This window comes from Macaca nemestrina, chromosome 3, assembly GCF_043159975.1.
Source record: "Macaca nemestrina isolate mMacNem1 chromosome 3, mMacNem.hap1, whole genome shotgun sequence".
NCBI classification, from domain to species: Eukaryota; Metazoa; Chordata; class Mammalia; order Primates; family Cercopithecidae; genus Macaca; species Macaca nemestrina.
Window position 1 is genome coordinate 61,864,151 of NC_092127.1, and position 17,580 is coordinate 61,881,730.

General features: G+C 39.6%; 1 protein-coding gene across 2 annotated transcripts in view; it reads right to left on the reverse strand.

Moving 5' to 3' along the window:
* Positions 1-11,786, reverse strand: part of LOC105486102 (heat shock protein family A (Hsp70) member 4 like) — a 62,777-nt gene extending 50,991 nt beyond the window's left edge. The window contains exons 1-2 of one of the 2 annotated variants that reach the window (XM_011748796.3): positions 11,665-11,786; positions 10,342-10,539 (exon numbers count right to left, since the gene is read on the reverse strand). In XM_011748796.3, the coding sequence (XP_011747098.2) occupies positions 10,342-10,448 (107 nt within the window). In that variant the 5' untranslated portion in view covers positions 10,449-10,539; positions 11,665-11,786. Of the gene's footprint in view, positions 1-9,245; positions 9,290-10,341; positions 10,540-11,664 lie in introns of those variants that run through there. The other variant, XM_011748797.3, reaches the window with a different exon arrangement.
* Between the last annotated feature and the right edge of the window lie 5,794 nt (positions 11,787-17,580).

Below are 17,580 nucleotides of genomic sequence, written 5' to 3' on the forward strand. Positions count from 1 at the left end.
TTGAAAGGACAGAAAAATTTAATACCTATTTGTCTTGCAGAAAAAGACATTCCTGATATATAGGTATGTAAGTCTGTTCTCCATGTAGTAGTCAAAGTGATCCACTTAAAAACTAAGATCATGAAACGCTGCTGTTCTCTGATCATGAAATAATCCTCCAGTGGTGTCCTATCTCACAAAGTAAAAGCTTGGGTCCCCCTAGCAGCCAATAAAGCCTTTCATGGTCTGGTCCTTGGCTGCTCTACCCTGCAAATTCAATCTAGGAGGCATACTGATCTCCTTGCTATTTCTAGAATATGCCAAGCACCCTTTTGCCTCAGGGCCTTTGTAAATGCTGTTCTCTCTTTCTGAAGTGTTAAGAAAATGCATCCATAAGGCCTGTGCTTTCACTGCTTTCAGGTCTCTGCTCAAATGTCAGCTTATCGGAAACACCTATCCTCACCATCCTATATAAACAACATTCCTGCTCCTCCCCAACACATACCTCACACTGTTTATCCAATTTTATTTTTCTCCATAGTATGTATTACCATCTCATACAATTCATTTAGTGACTGTATCTCAGTACCAGAAGCCAGAATGTGAACTCCATGAAGGCGAGGTAACAGGTATCCACTGCCTTGATCTGCACTATCTAATATGGTAGCCACAAGTCATGTGGTGCTAGTACAATTTAAATTAACTAGAATATTCAGTTTCTCAGGACTAGTCACATTTCAGGTGCTCAACAGCCACTTGTAGGTAGCAGATATACAGAGAACTGAATATACACAGAACAAATATACAACAGAAAGTTCTACTGGATAGCACTAGCCTAGATCTTCTAGCCTAGATCTTTTTCTAGGACATAATAAAACTACCTAATGAATGGAATAATGGTTCCTAAGGTAATGTTTATTTGAGGACTAGAAGAATGTAATTTAGACTCAGCCAGGGAGAAAACAAAAAGAATATAACTTGGCTAGTTTCATAGGACAATTTGATAAGATAGTATCAAGGCCAGATTATATAGTCTCAGGTGCCAGATTATAATCTTAAAATTTATTCAGTTAATGAGGATTAAATTTCAATGAGGATTCATTAAACATTTCTGAATGATGGAGAGGACCCTACCTACTGATATATAATACAAACTGGAGATGCAATATTCCAGAGCAGTGCTTTCCCAGGGCTGAACAACATACTGTTCTGCTGGGGACTACTGGATTTTCAGGGAAAGCAAACAGTTAAAAAGTTAATTTAGTCAATTTAACACATATTTGTTAATAGTTGTTATATGCCTGGCACACTGTTAGTTGCTAGGGATATAATAATGAAAGAAAATATGGTTTTGGCTCTCTTGGATCTCACAATGCTATAGACTCACACAAAAGAAAGTAAACCAGGTGCTATAACGGAAGGTGACCACGGTGCTACAAAAGTTTGTAACAGCAAGAATTAACCTAGAGGAGGAGAGTCAGGAAAGGCTTATTCAAGGAAGTAAGATTTTAAGGAAGAGTAAATGATGTGGGATAAAAGTGGTAGAGAGTTTGTTGGAGATCATATTGAACATAGTGTTAACTGACGAGAGAAGAGCAAAAAGTTACCAGTAATCTATATCAGGATGGTGACAGCTGGGACACAAGAAGAAAGAAGAGATATTTAGGAGGAAACTTAAAGGACTTGGTGACAGACTAGATCTTCACCATCCCATATGTTAGCCACTAGCCACCAGCCATATGTGGTTATTACGCACATGAAATGTGGCTAGTCTGAATTGAGATGTGCGTATACAAAGTGTAAAATAAACTCTAGACCATGGGTGTCCAACCGTTTGAATGCAGGTACTTTTTTGTCTGTGGTGGCAGATATCACAAAAATTATGCATGGACCTTTCTTCTAGCTCATCAGCTATCTTCGGTGTTAGTGTACTTTATATGTGGCCCAAGACAATTCTTCTTCTTCCAATGGGGCTCAGGGAAGCCAAATGGTTGGACATCTGTGATCTAGATTCTAAAAATTTAATACTAAAAAAGTAAAATATCTCAATTTAAAAATATTGATTATATATTGAGATAAAATTTTGGATATACTGAATTAAATAAAATATATTAAAATTAATCTCACTTGCTTCGTTTTGCCTTTTTAATGTAACTATTGGAATTTTTTTTTTTTTTTTCTTGGAGACAGGGTCTTGCTGTGTCACTCCGGCTGGAGTGCAGTGGCACAATCTTGGCTCACTGCGGCCTTGACTTGCAGGGCTCAAGCGATCCTCCTATCTCAGCCTCCTGAGCAGCTGGGGACTACAGGTTGATTTTTAAAATTTTTTGTAGAGATGGGGTTTCACCATGTTGCCCAGGCTAGTCTCCTAGGCTCAAGTGATCCACCTGCCTTGGCCTCCCAAAGTGCTGGGATTACAGGTGTGAGCCACTGTACCTGGCTCTATTAAAACATTTAAAATTACCTATGTAGCTCATATGCTTTTAATGGGCAGTGTTGGTCTAGAGAGTAGGAAAAGGCAAGTGACAAGAATAACGTCTAGGTTTCTAGTTGCACTCAATGAGACAGAAAATTTTCTAAGAAAGATAGGTTTGGGGACAGGACAGTCACAAACTCTATTTTGAACACGGTAGGCTTGAGGTAACTTTGAGGCATCCAAGCAAATATATACTTATAACTGAAATGTTAAAAGTGATGATCAGATTAAAGAGGAAATGGAAATTACTGGTCTTTAGTTGTGATTTGGTAAAAAACAGGAAAATAAGGGTACAGCAGGAATCAGTGGCTTAGATGACATCTTCACATATCTTATAAATAACTCCTTGATTCAACATATTCTCTGTCAGAGTAAAAACTTACATATCCAATATGGTAATGTGTGGATGTTGGCATTCCATCCTAAAACTCATCTATTAGAGAAAATATAGCTTTGCCATTTCTCAGTCTACTTTATAGCCCATCTTGCTCCCAACTCCATTATTTGGACACACTTCCAAATACTTCTAATTTTTCAACAGTAGGCTACCATCACTTGACTACACTGAACATTTTATTTGTAGGTTGATTCTCAAGAGTTTAATTTTTGTTAGAACAGTAGAGCTAAATAAGATTCAGATTCAACTACCATTAAGCGCTGGTTCCTTGAAATATGTTTCATACATGTATCACTTCACAAAGAAAGCTAAACAGTTACCAGTATCAGATATTCTCTGAAGTCAAAAGCAGACAATTTTTAAAGTTAAAAAATCTGTCATTTAACCAGGTTTGGACATGCCCAGTTTCAAATATATAGAAAACCCATTTCATAAAGGCACCCTTCAAACTCCTTCGATTTTCTTTCAAATACATTCCAGGATGTTACAATCATTAAATAAAAAATATCTGCCAAGTACTTTCAGAAAAACCCAAATAAATTAAACACCTATTTGCTCTCAAAACTTTTACATTAGTAATAGCAAGGGAAATAGACACATTATAACAAGTATTAGGCTGATGTAAGAGTTTTCACAGAAAAAGATAGTTTATCCAAGTGTATACAGCATAATCTATATTTACTTTGTATTGATTATTTCAACTACTATTTAGAAATGTTATTTTATGGCTAAAATAAAGGGAGGGTTGGGTTTTCAATGCAGTTTAAATCTATAATATCCAATCTGCTTTTGCTATTGTGTGGTAATCTCAGATTATCAGAAAATACCACGAAATTCTAAACAATGAAGATTTCTAAACGTCCTATGTTCCTTTTAGTAAGAGAGGGGCATAAAAATCAGAGGACAAGATGCTACTTTAAGAAAGCTGTATCTGTATTTTCTCCTTAAAATTCAGGATTTTCTTCCTCTCTCAAAAAGCTTACTTTTATAAGGCCAAGCATGATTAGGTTGGAGAAAATACATACTACCAGAAGAGATTTGTTGCCTAAGAGCTCAGCACTAAGTTTGTTTGCTCCTTATTATTCTCCATTAAGATTCAGTCCTCACTCTCTAAGCTTTAAAAGCAGCCCTTTTCTTTTCCTTGCCAGTTCCATAAAACCACAATTACTCTTCACCCTCTATTATCAGTGTAATCCATAGGTTTAAATCACGGGCTGAACAAATAGTTTCAACTGTGCTTGCCAAGATGTCTACGGAGCAGGATTTCTCTACCTTGGCACTACTGACATCTTGGCCCAGGTAATTCTTTGTTGGGTCACTAGGGCTGTATTGTGTGCACTGTAGGATATTAGGAGTATTCCTTGCCTCCAACCACTAGATGCCAGCAGTACCTCCTCTTTTGATCTCAGTTGTGACATACCCCAAAATATCTCATTCTGTCAGTTATCGCTTCAGAGGCAAAATCACCTCCAGTTGAGAACCTCTGCCCTAGAACAACATTTCCAAAATAGTGCTCTATGAAACATAGTTCCTCAGACGTTCAAATAAGGTTGGGAAAAACATCCCTTTCTGGGAGAATTTCAATGCTTATGAACAAATTAAAGGAACTACAAAATTCTACAGCAAAGAAAACATCTGGATATTGTTTCTCAAATTATTTGGAAAAAATGTTGCCCTAGAAGAGGGAGGGGGAAGAATGCTCTCAAAAAAGCTCACTGTTGCAATTTGCTTTCTAGCTTGCTATTTAAAAATAAGACCTCTAGGCACATATGATTTAGTAATAACAAAGCTTTCAGCTTTTCATTATGGACAAAGAATTAAACATTTAACAATATATAAACAATAATAATTTAAGAGTTTTCAAATGCTTAGTAAATGTAATGATAAATAAATCAGCTTGAAGCCATTAGGAGAAACCACACAAATATTTACATAGATAGACAATATTTTAAAAGCTGATTAGGTATACTAGCTACATTAAATTTGATACATTATTTAACTATTATTATATTAGATACATTATTTGAAAAACTCATATTACCTATAATTCACTTGGTTCAAACACAAATATCAATGCATAACAATGTTAAAATTCTTTTGGTTATAATTGCTTAGACCAGGAGTTTGAAAACTACCACAACCTGCAACCTATTTTTGTAAATAAAGTTTTATCACAACACAACTATACTCATTAATTTATAATGACCACATAATAAAAGACTGTCAGTGCTATGTTAAACCTTTTTTTTTTTCAGTGCTTAAGGAAGTCAGTTCAATGTTAAACATTTAGAAATCACCTGGCTTTTCACTCTTCTCAGCAAATTTGATTTAAAAAAAGCAAAGGTATTAACCGAATTTTTGTATGTCACTAGCAAAATATTAACTTGAAATGTCCATAACAGTCAATATATCAATGGGATATTACACAGCTAGCAAAAAGAATGAGGTAAATTAAAGCCATAAGTTTGAGAAGATATCCACAATATTTTGAGGTGAAAAGAAAACAATTTACAAAATATTTAAAAAATATTTTTTAATGAAAGCAGAATGTAATGTAATTCTGCTTTTGTTAAAAAAATTCCCAGTTACATACATATAATCACATACTCGTATAGCTAGAAACTATAAATAAAACTTTAGGAGGTGGTTGGGAAGGGATAAAGGGGGAGACTTACTTTGTGTAATTCTTCAGCATTTAAAATATTTTAAATAAAATATAAGCTCAAATAGTAAAACATATAAAACCAACTCTTGTAGTAAAAAGAATACTTAACAAAAAAAGGTAAAAGCCTCTTCTTCATCCCAAACTGCCAGCACCAGAAAATGCCCATCTATTATAGTTACAGTTAACCCCTGGAGTTTAACATTTTCTATGTGCTGTTGTTTTTAATGCAACAAAGTGATTTCTATTTTCATGCATTTAAGAGGGGTCCCATTCATCTGAAACACAGCATTTAAACAGCATTTTCCCATATTTCCAGATTATTCATACACTAGTAAAGAAATAGGAAATGTTGAAGAATCATGCAGAATTTTGATGATAAAATATACCTAACAAAAATCTTCAGTTTCATTTAAAGAAAATCCATATTCCCTCCTACAAAGTATTCATTACAGACCATAAATTAAAAGCACCTCCTTCATAATTCTATCTCTGAGAAGTATATATCCATTATTAATAGTTTATTGTCTTCCACACTACTTTTTCTCCAAATGTTTACACTAATATTTGTTTTGTTATGTACTTTTTATGAATTTTAAAAACAAAGTAAGATTTTACATGTCCTTAACATGACTTAAAAGAATTACTGGCTGGGCACGTTGGTTCACACCTATAATCCCAGCACTTTGGGAGGCCAAGATGGGAGGATGGTTTGAGGCCAGGAGTTCGAGACTAGTCTAGGAAATATGGCAAGACCTTATTTCTGTTGGAAAAAAAAAAAATAGTGGGGCATGGTGGCATGCACCTGTACTCCCAGCTACTCAGGAAGCTGAGGTGGGAGGATCCTTTGAGCCCAGGAACTCAAGGCTGCAGTGAGATGACTGTACCACTGTACTCCAGCCTGGGCAACAGACCAAGACCCTGTGTCAAAAAAATTTTTAAGAATTATTAAAATAATGTTTTTAAAAAAGATAGTATTTCTTAGAAACTAGATAAAATTAGACTTTTACTGATAGTAGAGCAAAGATGCTTTCCTGTACAATAACTGCTCAACCAGGTAATTTATTCCTTTCATCATTAACCTAGTTACACATATGCCATACTTACAACAACGGATACTGGAAAGACATTTGGGTTCTAGGGTCAGAGAGGCCTGAAACAGAGTCCAATTCACTGTTTTACTAATTCTTGGCCAAGTTATTTAACTTTGCTTTACGCTTCTTATGGAAAAAAAGATAGCTAGTATGATCAAACTCATAGAATTGTGATACATATGACAATGCTTGCTTAGCACATAGCAATCCTATTCCAGTTTACCACATGCTTTAATTTGATACTTAATGACGATTCTTGGCTATCGCTTTTTTCCTCATGTGTGAAACTAATCACCATGGTATATTTAAGCCTGGGATGGAAATTCTAATCCCCATATCCATACTTAAGTGAACAATAACAGACATGTACCAGACCTTTAAAAACGTGGACACTCAGGAATTCTACTTCTAGGAATTTACTGGAAGGATCAAAAATTTAGTCACAAAGATAGTTATTGCAACACTGTTTATAAAGTATTATAAACAACTTGAATGTCTAACAGGGTATGGATTAAATTACCATGATTATACAGACACTGCAACTGATAGTATAGAAATACGTATGTTTTACATAGAAAAAGGTTACTAAACATAGGCTGGGTGCAGTGGTTCACACCTGTAATCCCAGCACTTTGGGAGGCCGAGGCGGATGGATCACCTGAAGTCAGAAGTTCGACACCAGCCTGGACAACATGGTGAAAACCCGTCTCTACTAAAAATACAAAAATTAACTGGGTGTTGTGGTGGGTGCCTGTAATTTCAGCTACTTGGGAGGCTGAGGCAGGAGAATTGCTTGAACCCAGGAGGCGGAAGTTGCAGTGAGCTGAAAACACGCCACTGCACTCTAGCCTGGGCAACAAGAGCAAGACCACGTCTTTAAAAAAAAAAAAAAAAAGAAAAAGGTTACTAAACATAAAGTATATACTTCTCCTTCCCTTTGAAAACACACAGAAAACCATCTGGAGGAATTACAATTTTTAATTTCATCTTTTAATGTGCCAGTATTTTTTATAATGAGCATATGTAATAATTTTTCAATAAGAAAATGTTCAGAAAAAGTATTTTGTCTCTTCAGTTTATGCATAATTTCTCTTTCCCTCTTCCACAGGAGATGAGAGGCTAGTATAACCACTCCAACTTTACAGAAGGTGAATCTGAATAAATAGGTTAAATTAACTTGTCTTTTGTCCCTTAATTACAGGCCAAAACTTGGTTCTTTTTCATTAAACTGTCCTTCTTGGTTTATACAGGATCCTCTCAACTGTAAGCAATCAAGTATGCTAATGAAAGAAATGTAAAAAGTATGAACGCTGAAAACAACTAAATTGAACATTTCTTTCCTCTTCTCACAGGATCATTTTATAATGTATTCGCATCTTAGAAATATGTCACATTACCTTGATGTAAGCAATTGGAATATGAAAAACATTTTATTTGCAAAGGTAACATTTTATATATGTGTGTTATTAAATACTGTGGTGTATTAGAAAAGTTAAAGGTTATCTAATAGTTACAATGCTTTTTGCATGATCGGTGTTGAATTGATGGATAAATGTCCTGAGGTCTGGAAGGGCTATGTTTTTCCTCAACATCTGGACCTACAAAGTAATACATAGTGTAAGAGGACTAGACTACTATGAAGAGCTTTTGTTCAGAAACAACAAAAAAATACACTTTTGAAGTAAATGACAGTGCCCAGCCATGGAGAGAAGACTTGCTGATGCAAGCTAAGTGAGAAACATCTTTTCACTTTAAGAACTTTCTAGTTTAGATTAGGCTCATTAAATCTAGATATCACTATTGGCTTTCTAGCTCACAAATCAGAAATATCACATTACTTCTCAGCCACACAGAACCAGCCAATATGCCTAAGTACAGTAACAAAGAGACTTTTAGAAGACTCTAGAAGCCCACTTTTAAAAGAACTCTCCAAGTCTGGCCAGCCAGGCTCTTTAAAGAGTCACAGGTTCACTCACTACTAAAGAGATTTCTCAGCCTGGAAATGTAGATCGATGTTTCTTACTGCTCTGGTTTCTGATCTTTTGGGATATGGCTTTAAGGACTAAAAGAATGTCCACACTACCTCTCAGTTTTTTCTCTATAGACTGAGAGTCACTGAAGCCAAAGATTGCTCCCATTTTTAACCCCTACTCTGCTGAAGGTGGAGAGTGAAATTTCCGGTCCTTTTCTGGCGAAAGCCAGTATTTGTTGTGGCTTAATATAAAACCTTGCAGAGACGAATTCATCGACTTCACAGTTACTGTTTTGGCCTCCCATTGCGCATAAAAGCCAGAAAAAGATGTAAAAAGTAGAAGAGTTCAAACAGTATTGAGGATTACCCTATCTATGCCCATATATTGGAAATATAAACGTCTAAAACGTTTAAAATTTCAATATCAGAAATGTGTACCTCTAAGAAAAAAGGTATAAAACCTTCTAGAATCTTCTTTGAAAGAAATCAAAGACAGACTGCTTCAAGTGAGTTACTCTTCAATATCTCTTTGCCATATTTTAAAGCTGTCCACAGAATAGTAAATGAGGTATTTAAAGACCATTTGGACACCGACTTTGTTTTAGTATAGCTTAGGTATTGTATTTTGGACCATTCAGAACGGTCAAATTAAGATGCCATATTACCTTCCCGTAAAAAGTAATACAAGTTTCATACAGTTGATTTCCTCATAAAATTACCAGTAACAGCAGCCTATAAGCAGCTAGTTTTTCATATTACAGAATTACTTCATTATATTCCTTGCCAACAAACTTCCCAGGCCAGAGAAACAACGGAACATGTGGAAACATGTTTCCATGACATAACGCCGCTCCTAAGCCTTTCATCAAGCGTTCATAATAGAATCACTCCACAGTCATGTTTATACGGGACAGCTGCCCCCGACTCCGACAATTCACTTTGCAGAAACACGCTTCTGGTCCGACCCAACCCCACCGCATTCCAGCAACTGACGTAGTTACCAATGCATGAGGCCAGTGACTCCCATCCCCAGGCTCTCCCTATCAATGCTCTCCCTATCAATACACCATTGACCTGGTCCTGGAAACCGGCTCCATTACCTCCAGTTCTCAAGGGCACTGGGTTTTGTAAAACCCCACAAGCTTCACTCCTCGCCCTTAAAAAAAAAAAAAAAAAAAAAAAAAAAAAAAAAAAAAAAGGCTTTCGGGGCCAGACGAACCTGCAATTCATCTCTGACGTGTGCAGCCGAAGCTGACTTTTTACTTTTCTGAGAAAAAGCTGTCACCCAGAGGGACGGGGAAAGCAGGGAGGGCAGGATTAAGAACTCTACTCAGCTAGTGCGGGGCTGCTTGCCCGCGGCTGATAATCCCACACAAACCTCGTTAGAGGCAACCGGAGACCTTTCTGGATGTTCCGGACGCCAGGGGCTGTCCCACAGCAACCTCTTTCTCGCAAGCAAAAGAGGCGTTGGGGGACAGCGGCACGAGGAGGCACGGGACGTGCGTGCGTGGCTACAGAAAAGAGAGCTGCGCAAACTAGTGCGGTCCCTCGTCCTTGAAGGAAAGAAGCTCTGCGGGGCAAGGAAGTCCGACCGCCACCCGGCGGTCTCTAGGGACTGCGGTTGACTAGCTGCACCTGTCATCTCGGGGTTCGGCACACATTAGGGGAAAATCCGAGGAAGCCAGCAGACAGGACAAACGTTAAGGGCGGGAGAGAAAAACGTTTCTTAGGGTCGAGGTGATACTCAGCAGAGGCACTTACGGGGTACACCTGTCGCTGTACTCATTGGCGATGGTCTCGATGCCGCCACTCCTCGCTACAGCGATGTAGCAGTTGAGAAAGCCGAGGTCAATGCCAACCACAGACATCCCGCCGCGTGATGGTCCGGCTGCTGGTGGTGAAGCCTTCGGTACGGGAACCGCGTCCTCTTCTGGGCTATTGCTGCTGGGATTGCGACTCCTACGAGAAGCAAACGAGAGGGGACCCCAAGTCGCAAAGCAGAAAATCTAGGGCAGGGAGTCGGAAACCCGCGGAAGGAGCAGATGCCGTCCCCGCCGAAGCCTGCGTCGCGTCCCGCCGCCTGGGTCTCTCCCTATTGCGGATCGGCCGCCTCCAACCGGCGGTTGCTGGGACCTGCGCCTGCGCGCTCGGCCGCCCGGGAGGCGCGCGAGCCTCCGCTCCGCGCCCGAGCCCGCTCCCGGCCCGGACTTCGGCCGCTTCCGTCAGCACTCGGGCAACGGCTGCCCAAGGAGCTGCGGGTTCGAGAAAGATCTGGAAAATGGAGGCTGCTGAGCCATCCGGGGGCGGGAGAAGCGGGAAGGCGGGGGCGGGGAGGATCGGGGAAAGGAGGAGAGGAAGCAGAGTTGGTTCGCTCGCCCTCGCGCGGCAGCAGGACGTCGGGCGGTCGGGCTAGGTGAGAGGCAGGCGACCGGCCGGCTCGGGGCTTTGCAAACGTGTTTTGAGGCACATTTTTGGGTGGTTTTGGCAACTGGAGGCGTGCTTGTCAGGTCGTCAGGAAGCTGCCCTGACTGGCGGGCGCCGCCCCCTCACTCCCTGCTCTCAGAAGGGCTCGCCCCTAGGCCTCGCCTCCCCGAGGGGCCCGTGTGCCGGCCTGCGCACTCCCCTTGTGGCTCGAGGCCTGCCGCGCCCGGCTCTGTGAGGTGGCGCGCATTGTGCGGTGCCCGCTGCTCCGCCCTGCCCAGCCCCGGGGGAGCTGCTGATCTTGTGCGAAAGCGGGATGAGCACATTTTAGGCTTTTTTTCTTTTTTCCTCAGCAGGATTTGAAATATCAAAAGTCAGACTTCTGTCAAGATATAAGATTACACTGACAACTTTCGCTCCACGTACCTTTCCTCACACCGTTGTAAAAGATGCTGGCCCCGCTGCTGACCCTTGTCTCTGGAAACCAGTTTTACAGGAAAGTGACCTTAAGTGTGCCACTCACACCAGCCAAGTCTGCTTTAGCCTCCAGCCACTGCCCTGTGGTCCTCAAAAAAGAGCCCAGTGTGGTCCAGCGCCCTCCCTCTTCGTTTGATCGGCATGTGTTGCCTGTTTGTAATTAACCAAGTTTTATGTTACACTTACGAAATTTGGCTGCCCTGTTGCTTTTCGTTCACTTTTACATGTGTGTCCTGTTCCTTCTCTCCCAGTCCTTGGTCTGTTCCCCGTTCCTCCCCGTCCTCTTCATCTGATCTCTGTTCCTTCTCATCCAATTCCTTGTGTGTTTTCCTGTTCCATTTTGGTTGCCATCTTGAAAATAGGCGTGTTGTTTTTTGTTTGTTTTGTTTGCCAGATTCTTTAGTACTCTGATTATCCCTAGTTGTCCACTTCTTTAAAGAACTCAGATTTTTTGCTATTAATAATGTTGCTACAGTAGCAGCAGCAGCAAGGATGGCTATAGTTCCTGCTGCTGTTAGAATGAACGTGAAATCCATTTTCAAGGGCAATACTGAGGCAACTGGATTGTACAGTATTGCTTGGGCTTTGGTCTCTACATTGAAGAAGTCAATCAGGCCTCTCTTCCCTTCATGAGCACTCAGGGACGTGGAGCGCCTGGGCGAAGCTGCGCTCTGAGACACCGCAGAACTCGGCGTCCCAGTGGGCAGCGCGTGAACAGAAATTGGGCGCTGCCCTGCGACTGAACCCTGGGCCCCGGTCCTACTGGGCGCCCGTGGCTTCCACACCAGTTCTCCTCACGCACCTCTTCTGACATCGCCGTTTTGGGGCCACCTCTGTCTAGATTTATTCCAGAAATATCCTGAAATGCTCCTAGTACAATTAATTTATCTAATTCCATTAGTTTATTCATGTTGTCTAGAATGTTTTTTTTTCCTATTAAAAATACCACTTAAAATATCAAAGTAAAAAGAAAGTTGAGGCCAGGAGCAAAGTGGTGTTATCATCACGTTCCTTACAATTACTGGCAGGATGTGGTTAAAACCATGACGGGCTTTGGGGTCACACAGATTTGGGTTGTAGTACCAGGCTTGCCTAACTTACTATCTGTAGAACCTTTGGCAAGTTACTTAACGCTCCAAGTCACAGGTTCAGTCTGTTAAAATGAAGACAAATATGCCTAATGGGCTGCTTTTATGATTAAATCATGTAAGCACTGCATCAGCCCCTGGCACCAAACAGTCAATAAATGCTAGCTATGCTTAGCTGCTGTTACAATGTAAGAAGGATCCTGATTTATGTACATTGGTCATGTATCCAGCAACCTTGCTGTCTTCTCTTATACTAGTATTTGCAGAATTTCTTGGATTTTCTGTGTATAGAACAATATGGCCTGGGAAATAATGAATTTCTTCATTTTTATTTCTTCTGTTTCTTATTGTTTTGTCTGGATTATGTTCCTTAAGTGCTCCAGTAAAATTTTGAAAATAAACAGTAGTGGTAAGCATCCTTGTCTTGTCCCTAACATTAAATACTTTTGTGTTTATGATGTAAGAAAGTTAACACAATTATCTTCTATTCCTACTTTGCTAAGAGATTTTCTCATAAAATCCACTTACACGCCTGTAAGTGGATACTGAAACTTAACAAATGTTAACCATCATCTAATAACCTGTGTGTTGCTCTTTAATTTGTTAATGCAATGAATAACGTTACTAGAGTTTTCTAACATTCTTGTATCCCTGGGATAAACCAGAAAGGCCATAGTGGTTCTGATTGTTTTGGTCTGTGATTATTTTATGTAGGATATTTACATCTATATTCATAAATGAAACTGGCCTTTAATTTTTCTTTCTTTACTGTTTTTATTGGCGTCAAGATTATCGCCTCATAGAAGAAGCCAAAGGGGTTGCCTCTTTTTTGTTCCCTTCTGATAGTTTTGGTAAGAAAAGCCTGTAAACCGGCTGGGAGCAGTGGCTCACGCCTATAATTCCAGCACTTTGGGGGCCTAGGCAGGCGGATCACCTGAAAGTCGGAGTTTGAGACCAGCCTGACCAACATGGCGAAACCCCGTCTCTGCTAAAAATACAAAATTAGCTGGGTGTGGTGGCACATGCCTGTAATTCCAGCTACACAGGAGGCGGAGGCAGGAGAATTGCTTGAACCTCGGAGGTGGAGGTTGCGGTGAGCTGAGATTGCGCCATTGCACTCCAGCCTGGGCTACAAAAAAAAAAAAAAAAGAAAAAGCCTGTAAACCATCTTAGCCTAGTGTTAATGAGGTTTATGATGAATGATTAAATTTCTTTAGTGGTTATGGTCTATGTTTTCTATTATTCTTGAATCATTATTGGTTATTTATATTTTTATTACAAATTTACCATTTCGTCTAGGTTATCAAGTTTGTTGGCACAAAGTTGATTATTCACTTAAAAAATTTCTTCAGTAGTTATATGTACATCTTTTTCATTCTTAATATTGTTTATTTTAATCTCTTCCTTTTCTTGGTTCCTGTCAGTATGGTTTGTTAAAAGAACCGGCTTTTGGTTTTCTTACCCGCCTTAATTGTCTTTGTTTTCTGTTCCATGTGCTCTGTTTCACTCTCTATTTTTGTTTATTTTTTTTCTAGTTCATTAATTTTCATTTTCTTGTTTTCTAATACATACACTTGAATCCGTAAATTTACTTCTACATACCATTTTAGCTATACTCCTACCTGAATTTTCAAAGAATTGAAGTTGGAGAGTAGGCAACGGGGCTAAAAATGAAACAGGTCAATGGTCACTGGTCTTGTTGTCTAAGGTGTTATCCCAGTTCGTTGTCTCACGACCGAAGGAGTGTGGATGCAAAGGGTGAGATGGGAGCGAAAGTTTAATATGCAAAAGAAGAAAGCTCTGCACAGTGGAGAGGGGAGCCCTAGTGGGTTGCTGTTTTTACAGTTGAATTCAAAAGCTTTTATAAGAAACTCCTCTCATCTCTGTAGCTATTTGAGTAATTTCTCTTATTAGTAAAGCTGTCTGTGCAACTCCCCTTATCTTATGTAGTTGTGGGTATGTCTCTAGGCACGCACAAAGTGCCACTTCTCTTGTTTCTATAACTGGGCTTAATTTAGGTAAGCCCTCCTTCTCCCTGCGCAAGTTCCCATGGAGCCCACCGTGTACATGCCCGAAAAGGTGAGGACACTTTTTCCTGGGAGCCTGCCAATCACACAAAGAACAAAAGGCTTCTGTGCTGGACCCTGCCTGCTTATCTGTGCAGGTGCAGCCTGAGTTTTCCCTAGGCTGCTCTATTTTTGCCTATAGGTGTGATTTTGTAGGCAGGCTGCTTCTCTGAGGACTAGCCTTAGCTGTGTACCTAACATTAACATTAGAGAAATGTCTTAGGTGCTGATGGGTTTGTTAATTATTGCACCCCAGAATTAAGTAGACTTATCTAGTCACAGTAATACTAATGTTTCATTGGGGTCTTCTCCTATAAACATATCAAAGGACAAGAGAAAAGAATATGTGTAGGCTCCCAAGAAAAGTGAGAAAGAGGCTAAATTATTCTGAAATTCAAGATAAGTCACTCCTCTCACCAAAAAGTATGTATTTTTCCTTTCACAGGCAGTGTTTATCTAGGTCTACTAACATGTTTACCGATTTCTTTACTTTGTTGCTGCTTGCATTCAACTTGACTTCCTCTTGAGTTCGGTTTCCTTTCAGCAAAGGCAGGGGTCCCCAGTCCCCAAGCAGCCAACTGGTCAGTGACCTGTTATGAACTGGGCATGGGCACACGGCAGGTGAGCAGAGGGCAGGCAAGCATGACCACCTCAGCTCTGCCTCCTGTCAGGTGGCATTAGATTCTCATAGGAATGTGAACCCTATTGTGAACTGCGCATGCAAGGGATCTAAATTTCATGCTCCTTACGAGAATCTAGTGCCAGATGATCTGAGGTGGAACAGTTTCATTCCGAACATCTTCCCCCAATTTGCGGAAAAACTGTCTTCCATGAAACTGGTCCCTCATACCGAAAAGTTTGGGGACTGCTAAGCAAAGATTTCTGAATGGTGAACTATTTTATTTGTTTGAAAATATTATTGTTATGGAACTGTTTAATTACTTAGCTGACTAGAAATTTTGACAGTATTTTCCAATCTTTTGTCATCCATTATTGAGTATAATGTTCCTTTTTAAATAATCAATTTGTCTTTTCTTTGACACTTTGCAATTTTATTATGTCTTTAACTGTAGATTTTTTATTTATTCACTCAGAGTTTTTTGTTAACCTGAAGACAAATGGGTTCTTGAGATTCTGGAAAAGTATCAGGCATTATTCTTTTGTTGTCTCTCATACCCTTTTTCAGTTTCTTCTGGATCTCTTATTAGAATATGTAAAACGTATTCAAACCACTATGACCTTTAGACTCTCCTTTGTCATGTTTTTAATTTCAAACACTGTACTTACAATTTCTAGATGTTTTTTCAAACTTGCCTGTCCTTTCATACTGTACTATTTTTATTAAAAAATGAATCTATTTAAAAACTCTCTTAATCATTTTAAACATTCTATAGTTTCTTTTAGAGTGTTTCATCACATTTTTAGTTCTTGGGGTGCTAATTCTGTTTGTCATGTCTACCACCTTTGCCACACAATGCTTTTTCAGATGACTCATCAGTTCATCTTCATTGAAGGCTAGTTTTTCTGTAGGATTTTTCGTGGCCTACGTTGTAGAAGTGTTTCAGAGAGGTTTTGTATTTGTTTTTGCCAATGCCCCGAGGGCTTCACTGCTCCTATAACAGTTTTAATGGTTTGGCTTGGAGTTCCTGTAGTATATAGTTTAAATATACATATGTGTTCCATACTTGGTTGTGGCACAAGCTTGTGGGGTTTTGATTTCTCACAGGTGGCTTTTTAATTTTTAAAATTGTTAACCCCCAAACCAGAGACATCACAGGTGGGTTCTTCTTTCCCTATTCACTGTTGGGGTAGTTGGCAATTCTTTTCCACTATGATTTGTTGCCTATTTTTCTAGCGTCTCTTCTTAAATAAAACACTCTTTTTAAGATTGTAGCTTTTTTTTCTTTAAACAGTCTTGCTCTGTGGCCAAAGCTGTAGATCAGTGGCATGATCTTGGCTCACTGCAGCATCAGCCCCCTGGGCTCAAGTGATCCTCCCACCTCACTCTCCTGAGTAGCTGGGACTACAGGCATGTGCCAGCATACTTGGCTAATATATATATATACACACACACATATACATAATATATATATACACACACATATACATATTTTATATATATATATTTTTTTCAGAGACAGGGGTCTTGGTATGTTGCCCAGGCTGGTCTTGAATTCCTGGCCTCAAACCAGCCACCTGCCTCGCATCCCGTGCCTGGACCCAAGTTTGTAGCTTCATTGGACAGTTTGTGTGGTTGGTAGGCATGGTATGTTTCAGTTTCAACCGCCTACTCTAGCAGGTCCCCAATTCCTTAACTCCTATCTACACATGTGGGTGTCAAAATCACCCTTAGTGTCTATTTGTTTTTGAAATCTGTGGGCTGCTACAATGTTAGCTCCCAGTTACCCTCCTGTCCTTCAGTATCTTATTTCTGACATCTCTTGATATGCTAGTTCCCTATTTAAAACAATACAAAACAAAACCAAATCTTTTTGGATATATTTTATCCAGCATGTTCTTGGTGGGGGAGGGGCATCTGTGTCAGCACAATCTACCATATATAAAGTGAGAAAAGAGCAAAGGACTGGCCCCTGGAGAATACTAACATTTAAGAAGTGGTGGAAGAAAAGGAGCCCTTCTGAATCTACATTTCGATCTATCAGCTAATGAGGAATTAAGGTATCAATTTCTTACTTGTGTAGCATAATGTTTATATATGAACAAAGGAACTGTTTCAGAAAATTTAATGTGAGGGTGCCAAAGTTCTAAGTTTTACTAGAAAGCATGACTCTAAAGTAGGAATATAAAATAGCAAAAATCTCTTCAGGGGCTTTTGGCCTCTTACTACCCAGACAATGTGTTATTTTCATTCCCCCCTCCACTTTCTCTAGCATAATGAGAAAACAATGTAAAATTCATCAAAATAAATGTAGTTTCAGTAAGTATAA